Source organism: Microtus oregoni, unplaced genomic scaffold (genome assembly GCF_018167655.1).
Source record: "Microtus oregoni isolate MIOR12 unplaced genomic scaffold, Mior012 000002F_ref0000024, whole genome shotgun sequence".
Lineage (NCBI taxonomy): Eukaryota > Metazoa > Chordata > Mammalia > Rodentia > Cricetidae > Microtus > Microtus oregoni.
Window position 1 is genome coordinate 32,148,378 of NW_024543061.1, and position 15,942 is coordinate 32,164,319.

The 15,942-nt window shown below is 51.1% G+C and overlaps 1 protein-coding gene across 2 annotated transcripts in view; it reads left to right on the forward strand.

Moving 5' to 3' along the window:
- The window catches only part of Fbln2 (fibulin 2), a 62,302-nt gene that overhangs the window by 23,415 nt on the left and 22,945 nt on the right, over positions 1-15,942 (forward strand). For both annotated transcript variants that reach the window (XM_041635374.1, XM_041635383.1), the window contains exon 3: positions 15,283-15,394. In XM_041635374.1, the coding sequence (XP_041491308.1) occupies positions 15,283-15,394 (112 nt within the window). The remainder of the gene's footprint in view (positions 1-15,282; positions 15,395-15,942) is intronic.

Sequence of the window (15,942 nt, forward strand, 5' to 3'; positions counted from 1 at the left end):
ACTGTCTCCCTGAGAATCTGATCTCCCAGTTGTTCTCAGCATTTGCTAAGCTCAGACAGCACCTCCTCCAGGAAGTCTTTCCGGAGCAGTTGAGTCTTGTCTCCTTCCAACCCACCAACTCTATTTTCCCCGGTTTTCCTTACAATAGTGCCTGGGAAATTATGTGGTTTCCCCACAGCCAGAGCCTGTGTCTTGTTCAGCCCCATACTGCAGGGTTGTCTGTGAGCAGGGCCCCAATGCCCCGGGGAAAGCAGGAGTGGGCTGGTGTGGCTCTGGGCCTCGGGTTTGAGGGATGGATGTCAGGGAAGGGCCTAGGTGGGTTTTCAGATAGAGTGGGTGAGGGGCTCTGAGGCAGTCATCTTGTGACCATGATCCTTTTCTCTTGTTCTAGGCTCTGTGGCTATGAGTGAGCCACAAAGTGTGTCTTTTATGACTAGGATGGCTCCAGGCCTATGGTCCTCATACCATCAGCATCTCTGCTTCCAGCCTGCTTCCCATCCCCGTGGCTCCCTGCTCCCAGCCTGCTAGGGAGGTGTGGCTATAGAGGAGGCCTGTGACTGACTGGGCCTGGGGCCCAGGTTGTTCTCCGCCCTGAGCCTGGAAGTACAGGGGGCAGGGAAGGTCTAATGAAGTGCATGTGTGTGGGAGGGCTCAGTGCCCTTGGCCTGCAGCCTCTGGGTTTCCAGGATAGGAAAAGCCCTGGCTTCCCCGGTGACTCCAAGGGATCTGGGAGCAGCTTTGTTCACCTGGTGGATCTCCATGCTGGGTTTTCTCAGCTGTGTTTGGGCTATGGCGTTAATGAAAGTTGCTGGAACTAGGCCTGAAGTACCCTCACCTACTGCAGGGCCATCCTAACAGGGGCCCAACTCACGGAAAGGCCCAGTTTATAGTCAGCAGGGCCACGAGGGCCCTGCAGCTTCAGCTGAGGAAGAGGAGGTTTAAAACAGGACCCAGAGCCCTCCATAGGCAAATGGCTTGGCCCTTTGTGCCTCAGTTTCTCCATCCGCAGGCAGTGTAGAGCCCTACTTTAGGGCCGTTCTGAGGCCGCAGCGAGCTCCTCTGTGGTTGTCGACGGCATGGGGCTGAGTGCTCCCAGAGCATGAGATGTGACTGACTCTACTCTCGTCTGCCCTTCAGCCACAACTCTCTCCTCCTCAGCATTTGTGGGGCCCAGCCTCAGTCAGGGGCAGTGTTAGGGAACAAGGCGGGCTCAGCCGACCCTTCGGGGGCCTAGCAGAGTGGAGTGCATTAAGCAGATAAAGGCAGCCAGCGGGGCATGCAGCTGGTGAGGGTGGGTGACAGCAGGCCTTGTGGGTGGGGCTTTGGTGGCCTGCCAAGCCTCTGAGAAAAGTGGGGTCTGAAACTTAGAGTCTCCAGGCTGCTATTGGAGGGAAGTTTGGGTCCATGGGTGGGGGAGAAGCTGGGAGAGACAGCTTTGCCCTACTCAACCTTCTGGGCTCACTGAGAGGCAGGCCGGAAATGACCCTAGCCCTGTTGCCATGGCAGCTCTGGGGCCTGGAGAAGGTGGTTTCTATCCACTGTCTGGGCCTAACTGGGGCGGGGGTCCTGCCTGGGAGTCAGAATTGTACCAGGGATCTCCACGGCCTCAGCTGGGCTGTCCCTGCCTGAGCATGTCCAGATGTTGCCTAAATGGAAGCCACATGCTTGCCTCTCTGGGCTTTGGAGAGGGGCTCTGACGTCTGCTTCTGCTGTCACTCAAGGGGCTTTGGGAGGGTCCTGATTCTACTGGACTGGCATAGCAGAGGAAGCTGCAGAAGCAGCAGGAGGTGACTTGGCCTTGAAGAGGCTGTCAGAAAGCTGGGCAGGAAGGGCTGCCTTCCTTGGGGCTGCCTCATTCTGCAGGGCAGGTGTCTATCTGGTGCCCAAGTACAGGTGCAGGCTCCTACCTGTCACAGGCGCCATCCTCTGGGCACTAGTATATAAACTCAGTGATGATTAAGCCCTTTTGTCCCCACCAAAGCCCAGAAGGTTCCAGAGAGCTCTGCCTTCTTTCTGGCCTATGGACATAGTGAGAGGAGGCTGGCATGAGGTATGGTACCCTGTGCCCATCTCTTGTGGGTCAGGGAGACTGGAGGGGAGACTGCCTGTGCTTAGTGTTAGGAGGGGCCCGTGAAGGGGGGTGTCTGTAAAGTTCCTGCAGCCAGTAGGAATGAAATCTAAGAGGAGATCCTCTAGCTGATATGAGGAAGAGCTGTTGGCGCAGGGGCAGAAGCCAAACCCAGGGCACCATGCCTGTCCTAGGATGCAGATCTGGGCCCAGAACCATGTCTGGTGAGGCATAGAAATAATCCGTTCCTTAGGAGTCTGGGACGGTGGGGCTGCAAGACCAGGGCCAGCCAGGGCAATGATTGAGACCCTGTCCTCAGAGGAAAAGGTGATAGCAAAAGAGCATGGGGTGTGGCTTAGTGGCAGAGTGCAGCCGGGCATGGGCAGGGTCATCTCTCCTCAGCACTCTGCTTACCAAAAAGATCTGGGCCTGTCTGAGTCCACAGGGGTTTTAAACCTGTGAGGTGTCTCAGGCATCATGAGGATGAAGGGCTGTGTATAAAGTTGTTCCCTGCAGGCACTTGGGAACCTTCTGATTCCATTCCCCCCACCCACTGCCAGCTCCTAGGGCCTGGACATAGGACATGCCAGGGCTGCTGGGTGGTTGTGGTGCTGGGAGGAGCCCGGGGCTTTCCCCAGCTTCTGCAGCCTCTGCTGTCCTCAGCAAGGCCCTGACTACAGCTCAGCTGTACCGAGTGTGCTGACCTTCCTGTCAGAGCTTTGGAGATGCAGAGGACCCTATGGTCTGTGTTTCCACCAGCGCTGGTTACAAAACATTTGAGACAAGAATTGAAACTGTGTGAAACAAGCAGTTTGGTCCTTATGCCCTAAACATCAGTCCACACAGCATAGTGATGTGTGACCGTAGTCTGGAGAAGATCTAGAGCATACAGTGGCTGTGCAGAGGCCAGGCTGGCTCATATACGGGACTGGAACACCTGCTGTTTGGGGGCTGTGCCAGGGCCTCCTGGATCCAGTGCCCTTAGGATCCGTAGGGACAACTGGGCAGTGTTGTCAGAGGTGTCCTGCTTCTGTTCTGCGAACCTGCCATCCTGGCCCTCATTGGTCTACCTGTCGGCTTCTCTACAGAGCATGTTCGTGGTCATTAGAAGTGAGAAGGCCTCTGGGAGACTGCACTTCTGCCTGGTGTTGTTGCATGATAAGCAGGTGTGACCATGCTGGGCTCACGTACCACAGGCCAGCCGCAGGGCAGACAGAGAGGCAGCCCTTCTCACCGGGCAGAGGTGGCTGCTAGCCCTCCAGTCACCGCCAGTGGTTGGCAGTTGGATTTGGGTCTGTTTCTCTGGGCCACTGTTTGAACCCTGGAGTGACACAGTCTGGCCGACACAATGGGGAAACTGTCTTCCCAGGTTAAGGGGGCTTCTCTGAAGGCCACACAGAGATGGTGGCTGTGGGAAGAGGGACTCACAGGTAGCTCATATGGGTTTCCTAGGCACTATCCTCCCTATAGGCACCAGTTACATTTAAAGTTGTCCTCACAGTCTGAAGCCAAGGACCACTGGGGGGGGGGGGTTCTTTAATTGGGCCCTTCCACATCAATCATCAATCAATACAATTTCTCTCAGCCAGGGCCTCAGGCCAGTCTGATCAATTGACATTCCCTCTTCACAGGTGACTTAGGTTGTGTCAGGTTGACAGTACAAACTGTCCAGCACAGATGTATACCGCCATGCCTGGGGGAACAAGACCATGGGGATCAAAGTTTCTCTAAATATTCTGTCATCTTTATGAGTGGGATGTTCTCATGGTGTCTCTCAGGGCTGCCACTCCACGGGGACCAGCTTTCTCTAAATCTTCTGTTTCTTTAATGTCTTTCTTTAAAAGCAGATTTATTGAGATCATATTTATAGCCAGAAGTCCCCTGCATTTGAAGGCATAGTTCAGTGGCTTTTAATATATTCACAGTTATGCAGAAATCATCTAAACCTAATTCCAGATTATTCTCAGCATGTGTGGACTCCACAGCCTGTCCCAGCTGCTTCCTCAGCTTATGACTGCTCCCTCCCTTCTGCCCACTGATGTGTGGATTCCTGATGGTCTAGGATGCTCAGGAACCTCTCCACTGGGTTTCCCCGACCATGTGCCACCTCCAGGGCTGTGGGGTTGCCTCTCTGCCACTCTCCCAAGCCACGCCACTGCCGGTGCTTCTGGTTTTCTTCACAGATGTCTCCTCTGACCCACAGGGTCTCATTTCTGCTCTTCCTGGTCTGATCCCCATGGTCTTGTCTCTGCTCCATCTGGTCTTGTTTTCGATTCCCATGGTCTCATCTTTGACCCACCCTGACTCATCTCCGCTCCCCAAGGTTTCTCGTCCTCAACTGGTATGCTCCAGCCTGTCCTAACCCAAGGATGAAGAGTGCACAGTGGTCCTGTGTGCAGGCTCAGCACCAGCGACGCTGCTGCTTGATGCTCTCCATAGCCAGCTCTGTCAGAAGTCTGACCCCAGGAGAGCGGCTGCAGAGTCCTCAGCAGGCCCTGAGGAATGAGCAAGAGAGTGAGTGAGGGGCCTCTCTACCCCTGCTTGCCAGCCCTCAACACTGTGGCAGGAGCTTCAGATGCCCCATTTTATTTGCTCCCCACAACAAAAGCATTTCCCCATGATCTGCACAAGAGCAGATCTTGCCGCCTGGCCTGCTGGGAGGATCCCAGCTTAGATGACTCAGATCTTTCTCACTGTATAACCTTTAGGCAAATTACTTGGCTGCCCTGTACAAGAGCCTTACAGAGGTCCTTCTGCCATCCTTTGCCTGCCACTGGAAGACAGGAGAACTTTGTAGGACTCTGCAAGGCCCTCGTTCCCATGGGCACACAGTGCTTCCCAGCTCGGTGCCCTGGGAAAGAGCCCAGTATGACTCTCAGAAAGTGGATTCCAGGCCCTGCTCCTCCTGCCTGTGTGACCGCAGGCAAAGGAGTCACCCTCTCTGAGCCTCAGTTCTGCATCTGGAAGATGTAGGAAGCCCTGTTAGGGCTCAGAGTGGCTGCAGAGCTCTGCTGTGTGGTGTGCTCTCTGCTTTCCCTGCAGGGGTTGCTGTGCTCTGGGGAGTGCAAGGAGCGTGGATTTGTGCTTTTGTTTTGACAGATCTGTGTCCTTTCTGCTCGTCAGAAGCCTGTCCCTCCTGCCAAAGAGCCAAGGGGCCAGGCCTGCTGGGGATGGGCTGGAGTGTTTAGCTGCTCACTTCCTGCCCCACCCATGTGTTTGTCATTTCAGCTGCCTCCAGATGTGCATCTGAGTGCTCCTCCCTGCCTGCCTCCTCCTTGTGCTGTGCTCCCCTTCTAGCTAAGTGTTCCTCCCTGCCTGTCATTTACTCTGTATTCCTCTGGCACTCCTTTGCCAGCCATGAACAAATGCCCAGCCTGAAGTCCTTTCTACCTGTAGTGTTGCCTGTCTGTGAGGTGACATTCCATTAAGGGTAAACAAGCGAGTGGATTATGTGTCAGGTGCTGGATTCAACTCTGGCTATGTATGGATCTTTTCATTCCTTGAGATACCCTCAGGGGTTCACCGTCATTATACCCATTTTATAGATGGGTGATTGAGGCCCAGGGAGGTTAAGGGAACTATCCGAGGTTCCAAGGCCAATGAAACAGAGAAATGTGCTGACTACCCACTTGGCCTTTTGCCCTGGTACTTCCTAGCCCTGCATGGCATCCCCCTGAGTGCCCAACTACACTGTACAGGCAAATGTGTCTCTATTGTCCAGATGGAGGCTCTGGAATGATTACAGGGCACTGGGCCCATTGGGCAGAGCAGGGCTGGTGTGTAGCTGGCAGACTGTCGGCTTTTCTCTGGCCTCTGGCCTGGACCTCTTTGCGTCATTCAGTCCAGGGACCAGAGAGCCAGAGTCTCTGGGATGTAGGTGGTGGAGTGTGGGAAGCTGAGCGCAGGGTCTGACTGTCCTGCTCTTGCTTAGAGAGCCGCTGAGCTTGGGATGGGATGGGCCAAGCTCCTGGATGGTGTTGGATGCCTGGGAACATGTCAGCAGTGAGCAGAGGTGAGGCCTACTCTGCAGGGATGGGGTCCGGCTGTGGCTCAATGCCTGGGGGTCCACTACACCTTTGGGAGGCTCGTGGCCCAGAAGCAGTTAGAGATACCAGGCTGGTGGAAGGTCAGATTCCACTTGTATAGAAGATGCTGGTTCTGTTGTTTCATGGGCTGGAGAGACTGAGCGTGGTCACTTTTGGTTTTCTTCAGAATCCTGGGATTGCCCTGCCTATGCTTCCCGCCTGGCTACTGGCCAGTCAGCATTTTATTAAACCAACATGAGTGTGCAAAAGCATTATTTCACAGCCCTTGTTCCCACTTCAATGCTGTGAAAGATGAAACTTTTAAGAATTGAGGCCTGGTGGCATAGTGGTGGCACATGCCTTTAATCCCAGCACTTGGAAGGCAGAAGTAGGATCTCTGTTAGTTCAAGGCCAGTGGTCTACAGAGTGAGTTCCAGGGCAGCCAGGGCCACACAGAAAAACCCTGTCTTGAAAAACCAAAAGAAGAAGAGGAGGGAGGATGGAGGAGGAGAATAAGGAGGAGGAGGAGGAAAAGAAGAAGTAGGGCCTAGTGGGATGTCTTTAGGCCTCTGGGCATGTGCCCTTGACCATGGATGCAGGCCTTCTCTCACTCAACCCATGGTAGGCTGCTAGGACTGTTTGTGGGACCATTACCATCCAGGGTAGACTCATTTGATACTCACAGAGACACATGGGTACACATATACTTACATTTGTGTTAGCATTTCCTGGGGAGGCATGAACAAATGTCTGTTCACCCCAGTTAAGACCATAATGACAGACCAAATGATTCCATACAAGTCCCTGGTGAACCCATGGGTTTAGTTGGGGTTACAAGAATATGAACACAACTTAGTGTGCATCCCCTAATATCTGTTGTTGACTATTGGTACATCTTTGGGGAGTGGGCAGGGTTCGTGTCTCACTCCCATGAAGGAATACTAGGAGGCCCAGCCTTCAAAGGGCATTGTGTGGACAATCACTGCAGCTTTGATTTCAAGGCAGCAATAGTGTTGTTATGCCTAGAGGAAGCATCATCACCAACACACACACACACATACACATACACACACACTGCATTGTGGCTAGTTTTATGTCAACTTGACACAAGCTAAAGTCATTTGAAAGGAGGGAACTTCAACTGAAAAAAAAATGTTTTCATAAGATTCAGTTGTAGGGCATTTTTTTATTATGTGTTTGATGGGGGAGGGTCCAGCCCATGGTAAATGGTGCCATTCCTGGGCTGGTGGTCCTGGGTTCTTCTATAAGAAAGCAAACTGAGCAAGCCAGTAAACACCAACCCTCCCTGGACTCTGCATCAGCTCCTGCCTCCAGGTTCCTGCCCTGCTTGAGTTATTACTCTGACTTCCTTTAATGGTGGACTATGTTCTGAAGGTGTAAGTCAAATAAACCCTTTCCTCCCTCAACCTGCTTCTGGTCATGTTGGTTGCAGCAATAGAAACCCTAACTTAGATACTCACAGAGTTAACACACAGTATCTTCAGGAAATTGATTCCAGGGACCTTCTGCCTTCCTCTTGGGTACCAAAGTTGAAGGATGCTTAAGTCTCTATGTAAAACCCATGACCAGATCCTGTGTGCATCCTACTTTAATTCCTGCAGGTTGCTGGTTATTCTGAGGTAGGATGAATGCAATGTGTTCATAGCAGTTACACTGCACTGTCTGGAGACCAGACACCAGAAGGATGTCTGTGCACTTTTGCTCAATACAGATACAGGTCTTTTGGAAATATTTTCCTATATTGAGTTGGTTGAGTTCACAGCTGTAGCGTCAGTGGATGAGAGGGCCAGCATATAGACACATGCATGCTGGAAACATTTCAGTCTTGACCCTGTATCTTAAAATGCTAAAAAATAGATGCTACATCTATCCCAGTTAATTCCCTAATGGCATCTAATACTCTGCTTTCTCTAATTGTTCCCAAGGTGGGCTGTAAAACTTGTTTTGTAAAGGTAATATCTAATCAAGGGTGATTAACCAGCATCTGGTTTACCGTGGCGTTTGTATTCCCTGGGTTTGTTATTCCCAAACTCCCCTGAAGCCCAATGCACACAGTCTCAAGTGTCTTTTAATGTAGCACAATGGAACAGGCCTTCACCAAATGTCTTGTTGGAGCTTAATGTGCAGACAGCAGTGTTCAGGTCTCAGTGGACAGCACAGAGAGGCCACACCTGTGCACACACGTGGCCCTTCAGCCAGCGGATGGAGACCAGTGTTCCCTGGTGATACCTCCATGTTGTTAGCTCTCACTCCCTCCTGGCCTCATTAAAATGATTGTTCTGACTTGCCAATTCCCTGGCCTATTTGTTGTATGAGCCCATTTGTTTGTTTCCTCATCACCCAGCTGCCCAAACTCCCGAAATAACCACACAGTAACTGTATTAATTAAATCACTGCTTGGCCCATTAGCTCTAGCTTCTTATTAACTAACTCTTACATCTTAATTTAACCTATTTTTATTAATCTGTGCATCACCACGAGGTTGTGGCCTACCAGCAAAGTTTCGGTGCATCTGTCTCTGGCAGAGGCTCCATGGCTTCTTCTGACTCCGCCTTCTTTCCCCCAGCATTCAGTTTAGTTTCGCCCCGCCTACCTAAGTTCTGCCTAGTGCAGGCCTAAGACAGTTTCTTTATTAGCCAATGGTATTCACAGCATACAGAGGGGAATCCCACATCACCTATTCTTGTGTTTGTTTTGTAGAATGGAATGATCCCACTTGTGTCTGGCTCTTTTGGAAGAATACATTGGGTCCTATTCACATTCTTGTGTGTAGCAGTTAAATTACTTTTGTTAGTGTTAATTGCTGCTCCTGTTGAGATGGCAAGCAGAATGTCTCAGTGCCATTCTGCTGTGGGAATGAATCATAGCTTGCTGATTTGCTCTGATACCGATAGGCATTTAGATCTGTGCTACTGGCAGATCCCTCTGTCTCTGGAAAGCAAGAGGCGTCCCTGTGTATTAACTGCACACCTAGGTGGAGGGCTTATAGCATTGACTGATGTTTTTTGATCATTTTCCAGAGCACCCCAAAGTTTACGTGTGCTTGATTTATGTGTGTGGGGGGGGGGGCAGGTGGTTTCGCACCACTCTCATCTCTGGTCCATCCCAGTGCCAGCTATCTTTCGTCCTTGGCCCCAGGATAGAGCAGCATCTCCTCTTGGTTTTAAGTCGCATTCATGAGAATTGTGGTGCTGAGAACCTTTCCTTGTGGATGCCCCTTTTCATTCTCTTTTGCCTCTGAGTGTGTGTGGTATATGATAGGTTGAGCCTCTGTCTAGCTGTTCATAAACGTGGCAGAGTGGCAGGACCCTCCACTGAGAGCCAAGGGATGTGCCACAGGTGCAGGCTGCAGTTCCGCAGTTGCTGCTGGACTCAGACTCTGATCAGCATACAGCAGGACCAGCCAGGCATGGGAGAGCATGACGGAAGGCAGGGGTGCATGGCATATGTGTGCTAATAGGTCTGGGAAGAACCTATATGGAGATAGAAAACCAAGGCTGGGGGGCTGGAGAAATGGCTCAGTGGTTAAGAGCATTGCCTGCTCTTCCAAAGGTCTTGAGTTCAATTCCCGGCAACCACATGGTGGCTCACAACCATCTGTAATGAGGTCTGGTGCCCTCTTCTGACCTACAGATATGCACACAGACAGAATATTGTATACATAATAAATAAATAAATTAAAAAAAAAAACCAAGGCTGGGTGGGCTTAGGTGGAACCCCATCCCAATGGTCCCGTCTGGTCCCTATTACTCCTCTGCACAGTCCCATGAACCTGGGGTAGAAGGCAGAGCTGAGGTCAGGACCTTTTCTGATTTGTCTACTTCACAGGCCTCATAAAAATGCTCAAGGCTCCTGGGTGGCCCAGAAAGGCTCACCCTGGGTTGTACAGGAAATGTCACCATGTCTCTCAAGGCTGGTGGGACCCACGATGCTGTGTCATTCTCTGGGCTGTGTGTTGAGGCCCTCAAAGCAAACATCCTGTTGGGCAGGGCTCTGGTGGGGACTCCCACTGCTACCTTCCTGCCAGGAGAGAAAAATGCGATGCAGCGTTTCAAAGCCAGAATGCTTTGTGGGGAGAGGGGGCTTTCATGTCAGGGAAAGGGGACTGTCTAGGAGGTCTTGATGTCTGGGCTGGATTGTTTGGGAGAGCCATTGTTCTGTGATCAAAGGAGGTTGTAGCCTCCGGAATCCCTGAATCTATTTACAAGGGAAGGGCTCAGGAATGGCTGATACCTGCCTGCAATATACAGAAGGCTGGGTTCCTCCCCACGACACCATCTGGTGCTGGGGCTTGGGTTTCCACTCAGATGCCAGGTGCATCTCTGTGTAATCCTTTTAAAAGACGGACGGCAGTTTATATAGCTCCTGAACTCGGACTAAAACACGTTCAGGAATGACTTCATTTCATCTACACGTCTGCCTCGGGCTCTCTGACACCTGTGTGTGATTGGCTGGGAGCCTCTTCACTGTTTCATCTCTGATTGTTAGGTATTCCTGGAATCTTTGCTGTCACAAATGCATCATGCGTCTGGGACCCTCCTGTTTGGGTTCATGGTGGTGCCTGTCAGCATCTGAGATTCCTGGAAGGGGAAGTTCCAGCTCACAGTTCTTTATATTATATTGCAATGTGTGTGTGTGTGTGTGTGTGTGTGTGTGTGTGTGTGTGTGTTTTAAATAGCATGAAATTTCCAAGTATGGAGCATGCAGCTGAACAGCATTAAATGAAGTCACACTGGAGTGAGATCTCCAACTTCTGAAACTCTGCCCCTGTTGAATACTCAGCCCCACCCCTGGTGCCCCCCTCGCATCTGTCTTTGAATCTGAGTGGAGGCATGTGCTTGCTGTCTGTGGTCTGTGTGTCTAGATTGTGCTATATCATTCCTGAGCCTCAGTCTTCACTATGGGATTTTCTAGTCCTGTTACCTTATCCTGTTTTTGTCTCTTCCTGTGGCCAGAGTCTTTCTCCATGTCATGCTTGTGGGATATGAACATGTCACATGGTGGTTTTGGTCTTCATTAGTGACTTGTTGCTACATAGGGACCGTGTCTCTGCAGACATCTCTAGCATAGACTGTTCAGTGGCCTGGGACCCTGGGGCATCTATTTCTTGTTTTCCTAATAACAAAATTTCTGCAAAATGAGTTTGCACATCTTCCCTTTCAGCAGATAGCAGGGCAGGTTTTCCAAATCTCTCTCTCTCTCTGTGCCACCCAGGGGTGTGAGAGGTGAGATCAGGGAACAACCGTACTCTCTAGCTGGGAGGACCCTGAAGCCCAATACTCCAAAGACCATAGCAGAGTGGTCAGAGCCAGGCCAGTCACTGTTCACCAGGAGGTGAGAATGTCCCGGCCATCCTTGGGAGGAATAGGGAGGCTCAGCCATTCCAGAAGAGGCAGAAGGGCAGACAGCATCACAGAACAGGCAGTGGCCCAGCCTTCCATCAGGCATTGGTTCTGTTGCTGTGCTGTGCTGGCTTAGCTCATTCAGAAGGGTGCAACACACCTCACCATGTGTGCTGGTGGACAAGGGCATCTCTGAGCGGCCCCTTTACTACACGTGCAGACATCAGACATCGTAGGCTGGTGTGAACTTTAAATGCTGATGGCTGCTGAGAGCCTGAACGCCCCACCTGGAAGCAGAATTTGTGTTGTTCTTGGTCCATGCTGGGCCCTGTGTTGCCCACTGGGGAACTGAGGTAACTCAGGCCCATTTTTGGACACAGGACTCTCCAAGGGTGTGTCACTCGGCAAGGATATTGTGGTGCAGTGTGTGTGTCTCTGTGTGTAGCCAGAAGTGGGAGCCAACTGACCTTCCCAGAGGCAGGTGTGTGCTGGCCATTTGGAGGGGCAGGAAGTCATATTGGATGGGCTTCTTAAGGACCGATGGGTGGACATTCCCCAGGTGGACGGGAAGGAGGAGGGTGTTCCTAGCATAGTTAATCACCAATGAAGACAGCAACAAGCAGAGGCCCAAGTGACTCGGCAGAAGGTGAGAACTGCTTTGTAGGCCTGGACTGTCACACCAGGGAGTGGCACTTTGTCCTGTAATGGCTTTCCATGGAGCTCCAGGGCTCCCTAAGGTGACTCAGAGTTATTTAAGGTCAGTGCAGTATAAGAGAGGGTAAGTGAGGTGATGTGGTAGAATTGAGGTATACAGAAGCCAGGGCACCCTCTCTGAGGAAAAGTGATCCCTGAAGAGGGAAAAGGAGTTGGCTTGGTTGAGAGTAGAAGTGGGGCAAGGCAGGGGGAGGGTGGGAGATCCTGGGCAGACAGCATAGCAAGAGCAAAGGCCCTGGGAAGAAATGAACCTGAGACAGCAAGGAATGAGTGAGCAGAGAGAGCAAAGAAGGGAAAAAATAGAGAGGCAGGACCGTCCGTGGGACCTCACAGTCATGAAGAAGTCCTCATCTGATCCCTGTGTGTGGACAGTCACCTGGGTACCATCCTGAAAGTGATGGGAGGACTGATGGAAGCAGAGGGTCAGGAGTTAGGCAGACCGATAAGACAGGTGGGTGGCCCTGGTGGAGGGGACATATTTGACCTAGTGGGTCCTCAGGACACTCAGGGACTTCGCTGACACAAAAAGGTCCTGTAAAGCAGCAGTTTAGGCATCAAAAGGAGGCAACCATCCCAGCCTTGGGAAGCCAGGAGCAACCAGAAGCAAGTCTACTGCTGGTTGGGCACAAATTCCTATGACCAGGCTAGGTACAAAAGTGTAGGAGGGGCCAAGGCAACGTGACATAGGAAGTTCATGGATCAGAAGATATCACCAGAGTCAGAGTGTGAGGAAGAGGAGAGGCTTGGTGTACTCTCCACAGACCAGAAGCCAGAGAGCTCAAGAAATCCCGAGAGAGAGAGAGAGAGAGAGAGAGAGAGAGAGAGACAGAGAGAGACAGAGACAGAGAAACAGAGACAGAGACTAGGGTGTCTGGGGTCAGGGAGGGACCTAGGCCTGTGGGAGCTTCCTCAGGCTCATCTTGGAAATTGTGGGGTAGAGTCCTCATTGTGACCTTGCCTCCCATATCTTAGACATTGAGTCCACATTAGACCCAGTCCCCCTTATGTTCCAAATAGGTTGACCTTCCAGCATGAGGTCACAGCTCCAGATGCCTTTGAAGTGAGAAAACTGGGGTGGGAAAAGCCAGAGGGAAAATAGTGGAAGTCTACCAAGTGCAAGTTAAAATGGTCTGAGACCAAGAAACTAGAAGAGAAGACCACCAAGTCCATGCTGACGCGGCCCCTCTCATGCTGGAGGCTGTGTTCACTGGTCTTTCAGGACTGGCTGGATCAAGTTGCCTGGAAGGGAAAGGGAAGAGAGGAAGTGTGGTGGGGCCATCTAGTTTCCACTTGCTCTGGGCAGAGGGAGTAAGAGCAGCTGGAGTCTTTTGGCCCCATGCCTGGCTTGCTGCTGGCACTCCGCACGTCGGGGCTGTCATTGTTATCTCTTGAGGCATCCATCATACATTGCCTGGCCAAGACCCCAGGATCTGGTGCAATCTGGTTGTCCCACAAGGCTTTCTTAGAAAAGCCTTAGGGAGGGAAGATTCCCGCCTATAGAAGGAAGACCAAGTGTTAGGATTTGAATATAAAATGCCCCAGCCAAGGCTCATTATGTCTTAAAGGCTGGGTTCCCAGCCTATGGGCCACCTCTGCCATACACACATGTGTATGTACACTGTGTATGTGTGTGTGTATCTCTTTATGGAGCCCAGGTTCAAATTTGTAATCCCCCTGCCTCAGCTTCCAGCATGGTTGGTTTACAGGCATATACTCCCCTGCCTGTCTTGTATACTTTTATGTAGTCACTTTTGTAAATGGAGGCTAAGTGGGGTGATGCGATGGGGTTGGGGTACACAGAGTCAGGGAGACATTCTCTGAGGAGATTTGATCCCTGAAAAGGGAAAAGGATGGAGTCAGACTGGTTGAGAGCCATGGCCCTGCCCCTCTTTGTTTTGAGATAGTCTCACAATGTTGCCCCTGCTGATCTTGAACAATAATCCTGCTGCAAAACTGTCTGAATATTGGATCACGGGCTAGTCCCACCAGGCCTGGATATTTGTGCGAATTTGAGAATCACCTGGACAAGCCCTATAAACAGATTGGGTCCTTGGTTATAATTATATTAAAGTTGTAGTTCTCATGCTGGAGGGTTCATGTCCTGAATACATGGACCCTATTCCAGTATGTATACATGGTATGTGTTTCAAATACAGTTGTTAAAGCACTTGCTGATCTAGCAGAGAACACAGGTTCAACCCAGCACCCACACAGTAGCCCAAGACCACCTGCAACTCCAGTTCTAGGGGATCTGATGCCCTCTTGTGGCCTTCGTGGGCTCTGCACTCATGTGTGCATATACATGCAGCAAAGTAACACATCAATCTAAGAAGGAGGAGGAGGAGAGAGAGACAGAGCGATTCCCTTCTTGTTGGACAATATGATTGATTACTGCTGATTTATTTCTAGATTTCTCTTTTAAATGGCATTTTTTTCTAAATTTCCTGTTGTTGTATTAAGAAAAACCATTATTTGAATACATCAATTTTGGCTTTGATCATTGTGTTATAATAATTGTTAATTAGTATTAATTTGTATTAGTTAGACTTCATCAGTACAACCAAATTCCTGAGAAAAGCAACTTAAGGTAGCTTTTAGTGAACTCCCACAAGCCCCTGAAGCTCTTTTCTTATCTCCTGTCCTATCTAGGCTACTCGGGTAAGGTTCCTTAGAAGCAGAACCCCACTCAGGGCTTCTTATGTTTGCAATGATTTGTTTAGAGACATGTCTTGACAGAAACAGTCTAGAGGTTGGGGAAGGGGCTAGACAAATCACAGGTCAGCTGCTGCCTGTGCAGTCTGATCCTGTGGGCTCTGGAGTAAGCAGCCTGCAAAACACACACACACACACACACACACACACACACACACACACACACACTCTTCCCATGCCCTTGGAACCAGTCATTGGCTGCCCATTGTTCTACCCACCCTGCAGGAGGACCCAGTCTCCCTAGTGCTTCCTTAGAAAGGAAGGGCTGGACATGCAGGGCAGGGGGTGTTTGAAGGTTGGGGCTAAGAGGTTTCTTTGCCCAGTGCCTACGGTGTGTCCTGCACTTGGTGTCCCCAAACCTAACCACACCTCCTAAACCTAACCACATTGCAACCCACAGGCTCCACCAAAGACCTGATTGAGACGTGCTGCGCAGCCGGCCAGCAGTGGGCCATCGACAATGATGAATGCCAGGAGATCCCCGAGAACGGTGCTGAGAGTGATGTCTGCAGGTGAGTGGCCTGGAGTGAGGGGACCTGTTCTTGCCTTCCCGGGACCCCAAGTGTGTGAAGGTGTCCCAAAGGGAATGAAGTGAGCCTTCTGGCTAGGCTGATGTGGGGAGACAGACTGGTCTTGAGAGTCAGATGATCTGGTCCTGATTGTCAGTTGGCCACATGGATCTGTGGCTGTCTTTTTGGTGTGTAAATACAATGGTGTGCAACTGAGAGCAAGTTCAAAGGAACATCATCACCTTTGGGTGTCTGGGGCTCCCTGATTACTGCAGCTACCCCTCCCCAGTTCAGCCACCCTGAATGCTCCAGAGCCTGGCCACTCTGTCCTCATCTGCCACCCGTGCTGTGGCTCAGATGTGTGTGCTCTGCTTCCCCTGCGAGGATTAGTAGCTCTTACTCCCCTTCTCATCTTTCAACAGCCTAGTCATTTTTTCAAAAAGGAGAATGGAGTTCAGAGAGGCTGTGTGATTCACCTAGAGCTGCACAGCCCACCAGTAGTATGGCCAGGATTAGAACCCCTGTTTTCTAATGTCCAGCTCACTCTGCCT